At 43.9% G+C, this 17225-nt stretch overlaps 1 protein-coding gene across 2 annotated transcripts in view; it reads left to right on the top strand.

Annotated features, from left to right (window-relative positions):
• The window catches only part of LOC123774181 (quinone oxidoreductase-like protein 2 homolog), a 117329-nt gene that overhangs the window by 56910 nt on the left and 43194 nt on the right, over nt 1-17225 (top strand). For both annotated transcript variants that reach the window (XM_045768327.2, XM_045768326.2), the window contains exon 5: nt 8661-8852. In XM_045768327.2, coding sequence (XP_045624283.1) covers nt 8661-8852 — 192 coding nt within the window. The remainder of the gene's footprint in view (nt 1-8660; nt 8853-17225) is intronic.

Genomic DNA, 17225 nt, shown 5'->3' with positions numbered 1-17225 from the left:
GCCAGGTTTTATTTGTTGCCAGGTCGGTTGCTCAGTTGGAAGCCCTGGAGCTGCCCCGCTTGGGTTTTAGGAACCAGGATTTAGGGGCGTTGGTTACTTAAACTGTGTAAGTTTAAGTAAGTTCCGTCCGCGCCCTTGCTTCCTTCCCAAGTGGGTATGGTTCGCTCTGCTCCTTATGCCCTGCCTCCGGCTCCCAAACGTCTGAGGGTTTCGGAGCTGGGGGGGGGGGAGGGGGGGGGGGCTTAGCATGAGATGAGGTTTGAGTGTCTTTGGGGATTGCACCTTCCGATTCGGGGACGGAGGTTGTTGAGCCCGTTTTCCCTGCCGAGGCTTTGGAGTTGGCCCAGTAAGCTTCCTTCTTTGAAGCTTTGCCCCAGGACTCTGCCTTTTCAAGGGTGGTGGGTGGGGATGAAGGTTCTGCCCCGGGGCCTGTGCGGAGGTTCCCAGGACTAGGGGGGGAGTCCGTTTGGAGTGCTTGGGCTCCTTTTGATCCTGCCTGGGACTGTTCCTTGAGAGCAGGGTATATTGTTGCAGGGGCTGGGGGTTTTGTATCCTCCTTCCCTGTATAAATTTGAGTGGGATGCGGCTCCCCCTAGGGTTCGTTTCCGGGTGCCTTTGGGCTCCTCGGGTATGTCCTTCCGGAGGTTTTCTGCCTCTCGAATTTCCCCTACGGAGCTTCGGTAGTCCTTTTGTGCTTACCTCCTGCGAGACCAGGGTTACACCTCTATAATGGATTTGTCTTCTTTTGAGTTCGGTTCTTCTTCCCCCATATTGGGTGCACCCCATATTGTCGGACCCGCATGCTTGAGTGGTGAGAGGTGTCTTCGGTGTTGCAGGTACAGTATTCTTGGGAGAGCTATCTCAAGTTCTTCAATGAGTACCTCTTTACCCCTGTAATTTCTCGTGATGTAGGTCTGGTGCAATTACATGCTCAGGTTCCCATTCTTTCGGCTGTTTTGGTAATTACCTAAGTGTAATTACCTAAGTGTAGTTACAGGATGAGAGCTACGCTCGTGGTGTCCCGTCTTCCCAGCACTCTTTGTCATATAACGCTTTGAAACTACTGACGGTCTTGGCCTCCACTACCTTCTCACTTAACTTGTTCCAACCGTCTACCACTCTATTTGCGAAGGTGAATTTTCTTTTATTTCTTCGGCATCTGTGTTTAGCTAGTTTAAATCTATGACCTCTTGTTCTTGAAGTGCCAGGTCTCAGGAAATCTTCCCTGTCGATTTTATCAATTCCTGTTACTATTTTGTATGTAGTGATCATATCACCTCTTTTTCTTCTGTCTTCTAGTTTTGGCATGTTTAATGCTTCTAACCTCTCCTCGTAGCTCTTACCCTTCAGTTCTGGGAGCCACTTAGTAGCATGTCTTTGCACCTTTTCCAGTTTGTTGATGTGCTTCTTAAGATATGGGCACCACACAACAGCTGCATATTCTAGCTTTGGCCTAACAAAAGTCATGAACAATTTCTTTAGTATATCGCCATCCATGTATTTAAATGCAATTCTGAAGTTAGAAAGCATAGCATAGGCTCCTTGCACAATATTCTTTATGTGGTCCTCAGGTGATAGTTTTCTATCTAGAACCACCCCTAGATCTCTTTCTTTATCAGAATTCTTTAAAGATTTCTCACATAATATATAGGTTGTGTGGGGTCTATGTTCTCCTATTCCACATTCCATAACATGACATTTATTAACATTAAATTCCATTTGCCAAGTGGTGCTCCATCTACTTATTTTGTCCAGGTCTTCTTGAAGGGCATGACAATCATCTAAATTTCTTATCCTTCCTATTATCTTAGCATCATCAGCAAACATGTTCATATAATTCTGTATACCAACTGGTAGAGCATTTATGTACACAATAAACATCACTGGTGCAAGAACTGAACCCTGTGGTACTCCACTTGTGACATTTCTCCATTCCGGTACATTGCCTCTGATTACTGCCCTCATTTTTCTATCAGTCAGAAAATTTTTCATCCATGATAGAAGCTTACCTGTCACCCCTCCAATATTTTCCAGTTTCCAGAACAAGCTCTTATGTGGAACTCTGTCGAAAGCCTTTTTTAGGTCCAGATAGGTGCAGTCAACCCAACCATCTCTTTCCTGTAATATCTCTGTGGCTCGATCATAGAAACTGAGTAAATTCGATACACAGGATCTTCCAGATCGAAAACCATACTGTCTGTCTGATATTATATCATTTCTCTCTAGGTGTTCTACCCATTTAGTTTTGATTAGTTTTTCCAATACTTTCACTATTACACTTGTCAATGATACAGGTCTATAATTGAGGGGGGTCTTCCCTGCTGCCACTTTTGTAGATTGGAACTATGTTAGCCTGTTTCCACACGTCTGCTACGATTCCTGTACACAGGGATGCCTGAAAGATCAGGTGAAGTGGAATGCTGAGCACAGATGCACATTCTCTCAGAACCCATGGTGAAACGCCATCTGGGCCAGCTGCTTTGTTCTTACCGAGCTCCTTGAGCATTTTTTCCACTTCGTCTCTAGTCACCTCTATGTGCTCTATGTTGTTCTCTGGAATTCTTATTGTATCTGGTTCCCTAAAGATTTCATTTTGTACAAACACACTTTGGAACTTTTCGTTTAGTGTTTCACACATTTCCTTTTCATCTTCCGTGAATCTATTTCCCATTTTCAACCTCTGAATATTATCCTTTACCTGCAATTTGTTGTTTATGAATTTATAGAATAGACCTGGTTCTGTTTTACATTTGTCTGCAATCCCTTTTTCAAAATTTCTTTCTGCCTCTCTCCTCACTGCCGTGTAGTTGTTTCTCGCATCTTTGTATCGCTGGTATGTTTGGGGGTTCGGCCTCTTCCTGTATTGATTCCATTTTTGTGTCTTTTGGTCTCTAGCCCTCTCGCAATTTCTATTGAACCAATCCTGTTTCCTAGTTCTGCATCTCTGTTTTGGTATAAATTTTTTTGTGCCTTTATCATATATTTTACAAAACTTGACATACATCTCATTCACTTCCTTGCCTAGCATCAAGTCTGTCCAATTATACTCACAAAAAAAATTTCTAAGGTCACCATAATGTCCTCTCCTGAAGTCTGGTTTTTCAACTGCTTCAACCTCCTTATTTTCTTCCAGCTTATAACGCATTGCATACTTTATTCCCAAAAAGACATGGTCACTTTTACCCAAGGGAGGAAGGTACTGAATGTCAAATATCTCTTCCTCCTTCCTGGTAAATATCAAATCTAGCATGGAGGGAACGTCCCCTTCCCTCATCCTCGTAGCTTGTTTAACATGTTGATACAAGAATGTTTTCAGGATGAGGTCTACAAATTTACAGGTCCAAAAATCTTCTGTTTTAGCTTCATATGCTTCCCAGTCTATGGATTTCAAGTTGAAGTCACCAACTATCAACAGTCGTGATCTATCGTTATCCGCTCTCGCTATAATCTCTCTCATTATTGTTATAAGACCTTCACGTTTACTATCTAGCTCCTCCTTTGACCATGTGCTGCTTGGCGGTGGACTATATGCATTTATTCTCATTAGTTTATCATCCTCATGGCAGATCTCTAGAGCTATTATGTCAACTTCTTGTGGATTGGCAGTCATTATTTCCTTCACCTTTAGGTGTTCTTTTACCAGCACAGCAACGCCACCGCCTTTCCTAATTTTTCTGTCCCGTCTCCAAATTGAGTAGCCCCTTGGGAATATGACCTCATTTAAAATTACATCTTCAAGTTTTGTCTCCATGAGTGCAACAATGTCTGGTGTCTGCAGCTGTATTACAGCACTTAACTCCAGTACCTTCGATCTCACTCCATCTATGTTGGTGTATGCAATCTTCAGGAACTTGTTCCCCCTCTCCTTATTCTTCACTCCCCCTCTCTCTATTGATTTTGTTGGTTTGCCTTTATGTACCACTTTACTGGTTTGCCTACCCCTATCACTTTGTAGAAAAAAGAATTTATTTCTTCTTCATTCCTGCTCTCATTTAAATGTTTTGCCTCGGCGAGGTTCAGTTTCAGCTTCTCTCTATCTTCTTTTGAAAGATCTCGTCTTAACGACCACCCTTTCCCATCCTCATCACTTTGCAATTTTCTAGCATTCCTTAGTACTTCTTCCATCTGTTTGGCACCGTTTAGGCTGATCCTCAAAGGTTGATCTTTCCCTTTTACGTACCTGCCTATTCTCCTGTAGTCGCACACATTCTCTATGGTTGTAAGACCTTCCACGAGGCCAACAATCTTATCTACTACTTTAGCTTCTTCTACAGCTCTTTCTGACCTAGATGTTATCGCCTTTTCTTTGCAGCCAAAAATGATCAGGGACTTACTCCGATCAACTGTGTTTTGCACCAACTTCGGGTTAGATGCAAATTCTTTTCTCACTTCCAGCCTAATGTTTGTTTTATCTTGGTTGCTGCAGTGTTTGACTTCCTTTACTGCTTCTTCTATTTTTTCCTTCTCCTTGGCCACTTGTGCATAAGTGAGTTGCATATCTTTCTTGCACTGTTCTATTCCCTGTGTAACTTCCTCCATCTGTGCTGACAAAAGCTGTTTCTCCTGTTGAATTTCCTTGCCTAACCTATTGTAATCATTTATGTTTAAATTTACTTTAACTTCTTCCAAATCTATTTTTAAGAGTTTATTTTCTTCTTCCATGGCTTTGCAATTTGTTTCCAATTGATTCTTATCCTTGCGCAAGTCTTTCACTAAACCCTCAAGACATAAAACTTTGCTATTCAAATGGTCATTACTTTTTTTCAATTTACTAATTATTTCTACATGAGAGTTCACTATAGTATCTAAATTTACCAACTTGTTATGTAGACTACTAATATCAATGCTTTCTTCATTGAATCCCTCAAAATCAAGCTCTGTTTTGTTTTTCCCCTTGCTGGTGGCCATCTTGAATGTTCTTCTCTGCACTGTAAACACTAGGGCAACTTTTTCTCATCCGATTTTTCACTTCCCTTAGCACTTTCCTGTTATCTCACCTATTTTTCAAGAGCACTATACCTTTATGTTCTCTGGGACACCACTCATTACCATCAACCTGTACTACAATACTTAAGATTGTTGAAATATGCTGGAGCTCCTCTGCTGCAAGTGTTGACCCTAGGGGTGTCACCTTTTGAATCGATGAATGAATGATTTGAATCGAGGTGGCGGATGATCATAGAGCTCGCGGTCATTTGGCCTTGGTTTTGCTCTTCTTCGGTCTTCTGGAGTTGTCTTCAGACTGGCTTTAGGAGGATGTGGTGGTCGTTGAGTAAGGGGCCTTTGGCTGGAATTCTGGTTTCTACTGCCAAGGTGTCGGTTGCCCTGCTGATGCTGTTTGTGCCGATCCACCGGAAGGCAATCTGTGCTTTTTACCTCTTGACTCACATGTCGGAAAGCCGTCCACGCTCTCTCTAGATTCGGCTTGGGCTCTGGCTCTGCAATCTTTGTCTCTGTTCTGTCCTTTGTTATTTCTGGAGGATTGTGTTGCCCAGTTTTTGTCGGAGGCTTTTGCTAGTTTCTGTAGGTGCCAGTTTCTGAGCCGGTGTGTCCTTCGGTGCCTTCTTCATCTGGTCAGCCCAGTGGTCGCTCTGTGCGGAGGTCATGTCGGTCTCGGCTGGGGCTTTGTGACCAGCGCTCACCAGGCTGGCATGGTCGTTGGGCTCTGTCCTTCCATCAGGCTCACAGCACGAGGAAGCTGTGAGCCTGCAAAGTTCTCAAACTTTGAGTGAGTTCTCAAACTCCTGCAAACTTCCGATGGAAGTTTGCAGGAGTTTGTGGCTGTTTGGCTGGCATTGCAGCAGATTCGGCTTCCTTGAGGCTCTCTGATCCGGCTCCATTCGGATTGCACTCCTGTGGTTTATTGTCTCAAGCATGGGGGGGTCTCTGTGGTCCATGTCTTTTTTGGGCTGGTCGCTTTATGTAGCTCTTCTGCTGAGTTCTCAGGGTTTAGCTGTTCGCAATGTTCATATTTGGGGAGTGTCCAACGCGTTTCATGCCCTCCTTTCCACGGAGTGAATGGTTGATGCCACCTGCAACCTTTGGCTCTGTCTAACATAAAGGCATCCGGAGGTGGATCTCTTCGTGTCGGCGTGGTATCGGCATCTCCCCGTATACGTGGCGCCGTTCCCCAACTGCGAGGCCTTCGCGGTAGTTGCTTTCTGGCAGAACTGGTCGAGGTGGGGGTTCATGTACCTTTATTCCCCAGTCCAGCTGTTGCTTCGAGTTGAACAAATCTAAGAGGGCCGTGATGAGGATTCAAACCTGCGTCCGAGAGCATCCCAAACGCTGCCATAATCGACTGGCCTACGACATGGTCAAAAGGAGTTGAAACCGAAGTTCTACTGAACTTACTGGATCCTGCAGCCTCTCCGAGGCACAAACCAGGGTTTTACACAACTCCCCCCATGCACTCGAGCTATGCTATGTCTTCTGGCCCGGCTGGAATCCTATCAGGGAAAGGGTGCTTCTCATGGCCACATGATGACTGACCCAGCTTTGGTTTCAGGCGCTGCTTGCTTGGTGTCCGAACCCGGGAGTCTTTCCGTGGTTTCTCCTCTTTCAGCAGGTCGGGCCAGTGAGGTACCTTGCTTGTTCAGCCTACTCTTCCGCTCATCACTTCTGGTTTTTCTGACGCAGGTGTATTGCCACTTGTATGATGATCAGGTGGCTTCTCTAATGGTGTCCCACCTGCAGTATTCGTCTCGGCAATAGAAAGAAGCCTCCTGGCAGTCTTTCTGCCATTTTCTTTCCCTTTGGAGGGTGTTGTCGGTGTCTGTACAGGTAGTTTTATAATTTTTTCTTGACTCTTATTGGATAGATATCTTATGCCGAATTCTGTCGCTTTTTATCGTGCGGCATTGGTGGAGCCGCTTCAGCTTGTTTTTGGGGTGGATGTCACTTCCACCATGTTCTGCAAACTCTCCCACACATTTTTTCACCTCCAGCCTGTTCATGCGCCGGTTGAGCCGTCTTGGTCTTTGGACCGGGGCTCTCTTTTTCTTTCCTCCCCTAGGATTGTTGTGGCCTCTGGGGGTCGGGTTGGGGAGCTTCATGCTCTTCACTGGTGCAGGGGGTTCTGCTCCTTTGGTCCTGGGGATCGTTTTGTTGTTTGCAGCCCTCTCTTTTCTGGCAAAGAATGAGATGGCTGCCTTCTAGAGGGGTCTGTGGGATGTTGCTGCTTGGTTGGTTTGGCCGGGGGTGCATCATGTTTTATATCTGGTGGCGCCTTTGCGTCACTACCTGTGGGCCGCTGGTTCAGTGACAGTCGACATGCTCTGGGTTGATTCAGTTTCCCTTGTTCCTTGTTTCAGGGCTCGTATGTCTCAGGTTGTCTGCAGGGTTATCAAGTCTAGCCAGCCTGCAGTCTACCCTCATGCCCATGATGTGAGGAAATATGCTGCTCTTGCTACTGTTTTTGGGAATATGTCTTGGGTTGACATTCAGGCATGGGGTTTTTGGAAATTGAACAGGGTCCTTGCTGCCAGATATCATGTGAATGTTCTATGCCCTCTCCGAACTTGTGTGGCCTTGGGATGTCTGTTGCAGTTTGGAGTCTCGTCTTTGTCTTTATCTTGAGACTTGTGGTGCTGCTGCCTCTCAGTTAAGTCCCTCCTTTTACTTATATTAGCATCAGGGAGCCGACGGGGCTCCCTACAGAAAACCAGCATTGAATGTAATGAAATGCCATTTTCTGGGCGAGCCCCGGAAGCTCCCTTCCACCCTTCCACCCTCCAGTCAGTGGTTTTTAAGCATTCTACAGGCTGGGGTGGTGGGCTGCCGGCTGGCCTGTGGGGGCTCCCCATCCCCTTTTTTGGGGGGAGGGGGGAAACGCTAATGAGTGGGCGTCGTAGTTGGATGACGATTTACTTTGTTTTTTAGGGAAGTTCTTAGGTTCTGCTCGGACGTAGGTTGCAATTTTTACCAGTTCGGGGTTTTGTATTGGTTTGCCTATCTTTCCGGGTGCTCTTCCTGGTCAATAGCACACATGACATACTCTAAATGTAGAATGCTCATGATGGCCATTGCTCCCTGCGCCTCTCTGAGGGTACCAGGTTCAGGCTTATAGTCTCCGGTAAACATAGAACTCCAGGGACTGATGACACCAAACTAATATGGCACATGTCAGTTTGGATAGCTTCAGGGAGCCTCCGGGGCTCGCCCAGAAAATGGTATTTCATTATATTCAATGCTGTTTTTTTGTGATGTGTTGAGGTTGATCTCCAGCCAAGGTATGTGTCCTAGCTATATTATTTGTCATTGATTCTCAGATTTTATGTTTGAGATATATTGTGCTTTTGTTTGTGACCAAGTCAGTGACCTGTATCCCAGTGGACAAGTTGAAGTTCTCATCCATACATTAATCTTTGTCTCATCAGGTCTTTCTTTTGTGTATGTACAGTAAAGATGAGCATACACTTGCCATACATGTCTCCCTTAAGAAGTCGTAAAAAAAAATTTTCTCGTGAGTTTACTTATTGTAAGGTCGCGAAGTTTGTAAGCTGTACCCTAGAGTACAAACTCACGAAACCCACCCTTACTTTCTAATTTACAGTATAGGTACATGTACTGTACTGTAAATGTTTACAACAAAAATTGTTGTAAACATTATCATTACAGTATCATATGAGAATTTGTGTTACATATCATCACATGTTTAGGACCTGTGGAGGGTAGACCATGCAGTTGGCTTTGATACTGGAGCTGCTCTAGTCGACACGTATGCCACCGCCTTGATTGGATTACACCGAAGAGCAGAAGTCGGAGAAGATAGCACAGTTCTAGTCACAGCTGCCGCTGGTGGATTAGGGTTGGCTGCTGTTGACCTTGCTGCAAATGTTTATAAAGCTAAGGTATGTTGTAGGTCATGCACAGTATTTATTTTTTAATGCTTAAAATATTTTCTAAAATTATAGCTTAAATAGTGCTTGGAGACATTTTCTCAACTGTTTGCAACCCTTTACAGTCATATTGCATTGATAAGGAATTGTCGAATACACAGAAATCACATTAACGTGATATATCAAAGAACAAATCCACAGAAGCCTTGATAAGGGTTCGAACCTATGCATTGAGTGTTCCCAGATTTGCTCTAGTCAACTGTACCACAACATGGGAAAGAATTGCAACCTGGAGTTCTACTGCACCCACAAGGGTCCCGAGGATTCCACTGAATCCTTACCGCGGTTTCACACAATTCCCCCCCATGCACTGGCTCTGTCAACCAGTAATACTACCTCTGACACTCCTACTTCAATACACAAATACTCCTACTTCAATACACAAATACTCCTACTTCAATACACAAATACTCCTACTTATATACACAAATACTCCTACTTATATACACAAATACTCCTACTTATATACAAAAAGGGTGACAGGCAAAAAGCCACTGAACTACAGGCCAGTTTCCCTAACTTGTATACCATGCAAGGTGATGGAGAAGATCGTGAGGAAAAGGCTCGTAGAGCATCTGGAGGGAGATAGCTTTGTAACATGCCACCAGCATGGGTTCAGAGATGGTAAATCGTACCTCACAGGTTTAATAGAATTCTATGACCAAGGAACAAAAATTAGGCAAGAAAGAGAAAGTAGGGCAGACTGCATTTTCTTGGACTGTCAGAAAGCCTTTGACACAGTACCCCTATAAAAGGCTGTTACAAAAGTAGAGCAACAGGCAGGAGTAACAGGTAAGGTGCTCCAGTGGATAAGGGAGTATCTAAGCAACAGGAAACGGCGAGTAACTGTGAGGGGGAGACATCAGAGTGGTGATATGTCACCAGTGAAGTCCCACAGGGCTCTGTACTTAGACCAATCCTGTTTCTAATATATGTAAACGGTCTTCTAGAGGGTATAGACTCATTCCTCTCAATGTTTGCTGATGATGCAAAAATTATGAGACGAATTAAGACACATGAAGATAGACAGAGACTACAGGATGACCTGGACAAACTGGAGGGATGGTCTAGAAAATGGCTACTATAGTTCAACTCAGGAAAGTGTAAAGTAATGAAATTAAAGAAAGGGAGCAGAAGGCTGAACACAGGGTACTATCTGGGAGGTGAAATCTTGCAAGTCAAATACAGAGAAAGATTGATATCACACCAAACCTGTCCCCCAGAAGCCCACATCAAGAGGATATCATCAGTGGCATATGCTAGATTAGCCAACATAAGAACCGCCTTTAGAAACTTGTGTAAGAAATCGTTCAGGACTTTGTATATCACTTATGTCAGACCAATCCTGGAGTATGCAGCTCCAGTCTGGAGTCCATACTTAGCTAAACACAAGACAAAATTAGAGAAGATTCAGAGGTATGCCACCAGACTAGTATGGTGGCATACTATGAGAGGTATGAGCTACGAGGAAAGGCTAAAGGAGCTAAACCTCACATCCCTAGAAAACAGAAGAGTAAGGGAAGACATGATAACCACCTACAAAATTCTCAGGGGAATTGACAGGGTGGACAAAGACAAATTCTTTAGCACGGGTGGAACACGAACAAGGGGACACAGGTGGAAACCGAGTACCCAAATGAGCCACAGAGACATTAGAAAGAATGTTTTCAGTGTCAAAGTAGTTAACAAATGAATGCATTAAGCAGTGATGTGGTGGAGGCTGACTCCATACACAGTTTCAAATGTAGATATGATAGAACCCAGTAGGCTCAAGAATCTGTACATTGTCTACATAAATGATCTACCAGTTGGTATACAGAATTATATGAACATGTTTGCTGATGATGCTAAGATACTAGGAAGGATAAGAAACTTAGATGATTGTCATGCCCTTCAAGAAGACCTGGACAAAATAAGTACATGGAGTGCCACTTGGCAAATGGAATTTAATGTTAATAAATGCCATGTTATGGAATGTGGAATAGGAGAACATAGACCCCACACAACCTATATATTATGTGAGAAATCTTTAAAGAATTCTGATAAAGAAAGAGATCTAGGGGTGGTTCTAGATAGAAAACTATCACCTGAGGACCACATAAAGAATATTGTGCGAGGAGCCTATGCCACGCTTTCTAACTTCAGAATTGCTTTTAAATACATGGATGGCGATATACTAAAGAAATTGTTCACGACTTTTGTTAGGCCAAAGCTAGAATATGCAGCAGTTGTGTGGTGCCCATATCTTAAGAAGCACATCAACAAACTGGAAAAGGTGCAAAGACATGCTACTAAGTGGCTCCCAGAACTGAAGGGCAAGAGCTACAAGGAGAGGTTAGAGGCATTAAATATGCCAAAACTAGAAGACAGAAGAAAAAGAGGTGATATGATCACTACATACAAAATAGTAACAGGAATTGATAAAATCGATAGGGAAGATTTCCTGAGACCTGGAACTTTAAGAACAAGAGGTCATAGATATAAACTAGCTAAACACAGATGCCGAAGAAATATAAGAAAATTCACTTTCGCAAACAGAGTGGTAGACGGTTGGAACAAGTTAGGTGAGAAGGTGGTGGAGGCCAAGACCGTCAGTAGTTTCAAAGTGTTATATGACAAAGAGTGCTGGGAAGACGGGACACCACGAGCGTAGCTCTCATCCTGTAACTACACTTAGGTAATTACACTTAGGTAATTACACCAGTTGATTAATAGTTGAGAGCCAGGACCAAAGAGCCAAAGCTCAACCCCCGCAAGCACAACTAGGTGAGTACAACTAGGTGAATACACAGAAAAATCACATTAATATGATATATCAAAGAACAAGTCCACAGGAGCCTTGATGAGGTTTTGAACCATGTGCCGAGTGTTCTCAGACGCACTCTAGTCAGCAGTACGCTTGTGGTACAGTTGACTAGAGCGCGTCTAGGAACGCCCAGTTTATACGTTGGAACCGTCATCATGGCTACTATGCATTTGTTCATTGTTGAATCTTAGATAATTAGAAAATGGGATGACTAAAAATTTATTGCACTAAACAGTTGGCTATTCAAAGACCATCTCCCCATTTGACCTTGTTTGGAGAGCCTGTTTTGTTTTGTTTTCCAACATTTCCTCCTCTACACACTGAGATGAAAGGAGAGGCCTGGCTTTCCAGCTGCCTGGGGCACCGCACGAGTGCCTGGTTGTCTTCTTGAGGTTATCTTGAGATGATTTTGGGGTTTAGCGTCCCCGCGGCCCGATCCTCGACTAGGCCTCCTTTTTGTTACACATCCCCAGAAAGCAGCCCGTAGCAGCTGTCTAACTCCCAGGTGCCATCAGGGTGAAAGAAACTCTGCCCATTGGTTTCCGCCTCCACCGGGAATCGAACCCGGAACCTCAGCACTATTAATCCCGAGTGCTGTCCACTCAGCTGTCAGGCCCCTAGTGTCACTAGCATGGCCTGCACCTGTTGGCTTGATCTACCTTCATTGTGTTGGTAGTGCTCACAAACACTCAATTGTTCTTCCTTGACATCCTGTGATATTTTCTTGAAAATACAGAACATCCTACCACCATGTAGTCTCAAAAAGTAGAATAATGTTTCGTTCAAGATTGTAGTTCAGTTGGCTTCTTTCTTGACTCACAATTTAGGATCCCAGGATCGATTCCTGGGCAGGACAGGAATAGTTGGACATGTTTCCTCTCGCCTAATGCCTCTGTCTACCTTTTCTTTCAGCTGCATTTTGTTGGTTCTGAGGATCAAAGTCCTTGTAGCCTGGTTTCTGACCTGGCTGCCTGGATGGTGGTTTGGTCAACCAGGCTGTTAGATGCAGATGCTCTCAATCCTGGTTGATTAGGTATCTTTAGGAGGTGTTTATCAAGTTCTCGTTTGAACATCACGAGATGTCGGCTAGTTATGCCCTTTACATTTAGAGAGAGAGTATTGAAAAGTCTTTGGGGCCTTGATATTGATAGTGTTCTTTCAGCAAACCTATTGCATCTCTGCTTTTTAGTGGGCTTGTTTTGCACTTCCTGCCATGCCTCTTGGTCTCATATGGTGGTGGTTTTCTTGTTTAGATTTGCAACCAGTTCCTGTTAATATTTTCTGTGTAAATTATTATGTATCATACCTGCACTGTAGAGCAGTGGTTCCCAAACTCATTATGGTTATTACTCCTTTTCCGTGTAGTGTCCTTGCAAGGTTAGGTAAGGGGCCTGACAGCTGAGTGGACAGCACTTCGGATTCGTAGTCCTAAGGTTCCGGGTTAAATCCCCAGTGGAGGTGAAAACAAATGGGCAGTGTTTCTTTCACCCTGATGCCCCTGTTACCTAGCAGTAAATAGGTACCTGGGAGTTAGATAGCTGCTTCGGGATGCCTTCTGGGGGTGTGTATCAAAAAGGAGGCCTGGTCGAGGACTGGACCATGGGTACGCTTAGCCCTGAAATCATCTCAAGATAACCTCAAGATGGCCCCTTACACTTGGTATTAATATTTTGGTTATTATCCTGTGAGCTCATTCCACTAGCTGGTTATTTTCCTCCTATACTTTGGTATCATAACCTGTACACTGTCTAAACTTATGGCCCGCTAAATATTGCAAAAATGCACCCCAGGGGCCCTCAGTTTGGAAACCAGTACTCTAGAGAATACAGATATAAAAATTTTGATTGGTCTCAATAATATCTCAATAATTGCAGTCTCCGTGGTGTAGTGGTAAGACACTTGCCTGGCGTTCCACGAGCGCTATGTCATGGGTTCATATCCTGGCTGGGGAGGATTTACTGGGCGCAATTCCTTAACTGTAGCCTCTGTTTAACGCAACAGTAAAATGTGTACTTGGATGAACAAACTATTCTTCGCGGCAGGGGATCGTATTCCAGGGACCTGCCCGAAACGCTACGCGTACTAGTGGCTCTACAAGAATGTAACAACTCTTGTATATATCTCAAAAGAAAAAAAAAATAGAAGTTTTATTGAGTGGATTCTAGCAGTAAAGGATCTTTGCATTTGCTCGAAGTCCCCAATTTCTCCAGCTTTGAATGGAGGATGTTGTTGTGCAACAATTTCCCACCCTAGCAAGCACTAGTGTCTTGAAAAGTATCATTATTTGTATGCATCTCATTTGAAAGGTTCTCGTTATCCACCCTTACAAGGAAGGGGTCTTTTATAGAACATTTGAAACTGCTGCCAGTTCACCAGCAACCTCTCCACATGTGTGGTAGTGTATCTTATATGTTCATAAGAAGAGCTTGTTCATATATAATTGTGTACCACTATAAACAAAAGAAACATTTGTTACTCGAAACATGAGGAAAATGTAAGTGCTAAATGTAGAAAACCCAGTCTTAAAGAAATTAATAAAAATAAGGAAATCAGATGTGGAACAAGAAAACACTGGAACGCTTGGTGCATGTGAGCAAACACAAACAGATGCTCGGTTACTTGGCTCAGAGCTGTTTTTGATGACAGTCATTTTCGTGTTGAAAAAAACCTCACTGGCATGGCTGTCCATGTGTAGCTAAGTGCAGAGACCTAATCCGTTATGAAAAAATCCACTAGGACTGTTGTGAGGTGACGCGGACCTGGCATTGCCAGTCGCATTCACATCCCTTCTTGAGGTTATCTTGAGATGATTTCGGGGCTTTAGTGTCCCCGCGGCCCGGTCCTCGACCAGGCCTCCACCCCCAGGAAGCAGCCTGTGACAGCTGACTAACACCCAGGTACCTATTTACTGCTAGGTAACAGGGGCATTCAGGGTGAAAGAAACTTTGCCCATTTGTTTCTGCCTCGTGCGGGAATCGAACCCGCTCCACAGAATTACGAGTCCTGCGCGCTATCCACCAGGCTACGAGGCCCCTGGATCCCTAGTGGATTTTCTCGTTGATATATATCACGTTAGTATGATTTCTGTGTTTGACTAATCCGTTATATTTGAGGTGTTACTTTTGCATCCTTGGGATAGGATTGATTATTTACATGTCCCAGTGGCCTGGTTCACTCCCACTTCATGTCCCAGTTGTGTAGAATCGTCCATTCCTTGTGCTTATTGCGGTTTACTAATGTTTACTGTCATTTTGTATCACGTGGCTTACTAACTTTTATTTATCTATATATGGTAATTCAAGTGTAAAGTAGAGATAACAGTGGACTAGACCTTAAGTAAGAACATTCTTCAAGTGCAGTAATTTCCAGTGTTAGCACTTTGCCTGACCGATAACACATAATGTGTCCGTATGTGAATATACGCAGTGTGTGCGAGGATGCATGCTGCGTCCAAAATTAAAATATTTGTTAAAATTCCATTTATTGTTCAATTATTATGAGACTAGTTTTAGAATGCGTGCATTTTAATTGCAAACAAGTTGATACCACAATGAACTACGTAGTACATAAATTGAGGTGGGAAGACTAGAGAGAGTATAAATATTTGAGTACTCCCCTAGTTGTACTCAGCTAGTTGTGCTTGCGGGGGTTAAGCTCTGGCTCTTTGGTCCCACCTCTCAACTGTCAGTCAAGTGGTGTACAGATTCCTGAGCCTATTAGGCTCTATCAAATCTACATTTGAAACTGTGTATAGAGTCTGCCTCGATCACATTACTGCTTAATGCATTCCATTTGTTAACTACTCTGACACTGAAAAAATTCTTTATAATGTCTCTGTGGCTCATCTGAGTACTAAGTTTCCACCTGTGTCCCCCTTGTTCGTGTCCCACCCGTGCTAAAGAGTTTGTCTTTGTCCACCCTGTCAATTTCCCCCTGAGAATTTTGTAGGTGGTTATCATGTCTCCCCTTAGTCTTCTGTTTTCCAGGGATGTGAGGTTCAGCTCCCTTACCCTTTCCTCATAACTCATACCTCTCAGTTCTGGGACCAGTCTGGTGGCATACCTCTGAATCTTCTCTAACTTTGTCTTGTGTTTAACTAGGTATGGACTCCAGGCTGGAGCTGCATACTCCAGGATTGGTCTTACATAAGTGGTATACAAGGTCCTGAATGATTCTTTACATAAGTTTCTAAAGGCAGTTCTTATGTTGGCCAGTCTGGCATATGCTGATGATGATATCCTTTTGATGTGGGCCTCTGGAGACAGGTTCGGTGTGATAGCAACCCGCAGATCTTTCTCTCTATTTGACTCTTGCAGGATATCACCTCCCCAGATGGTATATTGTATTCAGCCTTCTGTTCCTTTCGCCTAATTTCATTACTTTACACTTTCCTGAGTTGAACTATAGTAGCCATATTCTTGACCATTCCACCAGTTTGTCCAGGTCATCCTGTAGTCTGTCTATCTTCATCTGTTTTGATTCTTCTCATAATTTTTGCATCATCAGCAAACATTGAGAGGAATGAGTCTATACCCTCTGGAAGGTCATTGACATATATTTGAAACAGGATGGGTCCAAGTACAGAGCCCTGTGGAACCCCGCTGGTGACAACTCGCCACTCTGATGCCTCCCCCCCCCCCTCACAGTTACTCGCTGTTTCCTGTTACTTAGATACTCCCTTATCCACTGGAGCACCTTACCTTTTACTCCTGCCTGTTGCTTCAACTTTTGTAACAGCCTTTTGTGAGGTACTGTGTCAAAGGCTTTCTGACAGTCCAAGAAAATGCAGTCTGCCCACCCTTCTCTTTCTTGCCTAATTTGTGTTGCTTGGTCATAGAATTCTATTAGACCTGTGAGGCATGATTTACCATCAATGAACCCATGTTGATGGTGCGTTGCAAAGATAATTCCCTCCAGATGCTCTATGAGCCTTTTCCTCATGATCTTCTCCATCATCTTGCATGGTATACAAATTAGGGAAACTGGCCTGTAGTTCAGTGGCTTTTTGCCTGTCACCCTATTTGTATACTGGGACTACATTTGCTGTCTTCCAGCTTTGCGGTAAGTCTCCCGTTTCCAGTGACCGGTTATACACCATAGAGAGTGGCACAGTTAGTGCCTCTGCACCTTCTTTTAGTATCCAAGGTGAGATTCTGTCAGGCCCAACAGCCTTTGTCACATTCAACAGCACCAGATTCCTTTTGACCTCCTCACTGGTGAGGTCAAATTCCTCCAAGGTTGCTTGGTTTGCCTCCTCATTTAGTGCAGGGACCTCTCCTTGTTCTATTGTGAAGACATCCTGGAATCTCTTGTTGAGTTCTTCACACACCTTGTCGTTCTCTGTGTATCTGTTCTCCCTTTTTCTCAGTTTCACTGCTTGTTCCTTCATTGCTGTTTGTGCAGGTGGGTGGGTGCTCATGGGTAAAACTCGGCGTAAATTCGGATGTGCTGCGTGTGGCGTGCTGGGCTATTTGACCTTATATGCATATATTCCTTTAGAGCATTCTATTGCAAAGAAT

The sequence above is a fragment of the Procambarus clarkii genome, chromosome 73 (assembly GCF_040958095.1).
Source record: "Procambarus clarkii isolate CNS0578487 chromosome 73, FALCON_Pclarkii_2.0, whole genome shotgun sequence".
Taxonomy (NCBI): Eukaryota; Metazoa; Arthropoda; class Malacostraca; order Decapoda; family Cambaridae; genus Procambarus; species Procambarus clarkii.
Note: the sequence above shows the minus strand (reverse complement) of the source record. Positions and strands in the feature narration are given on the sequence as shown.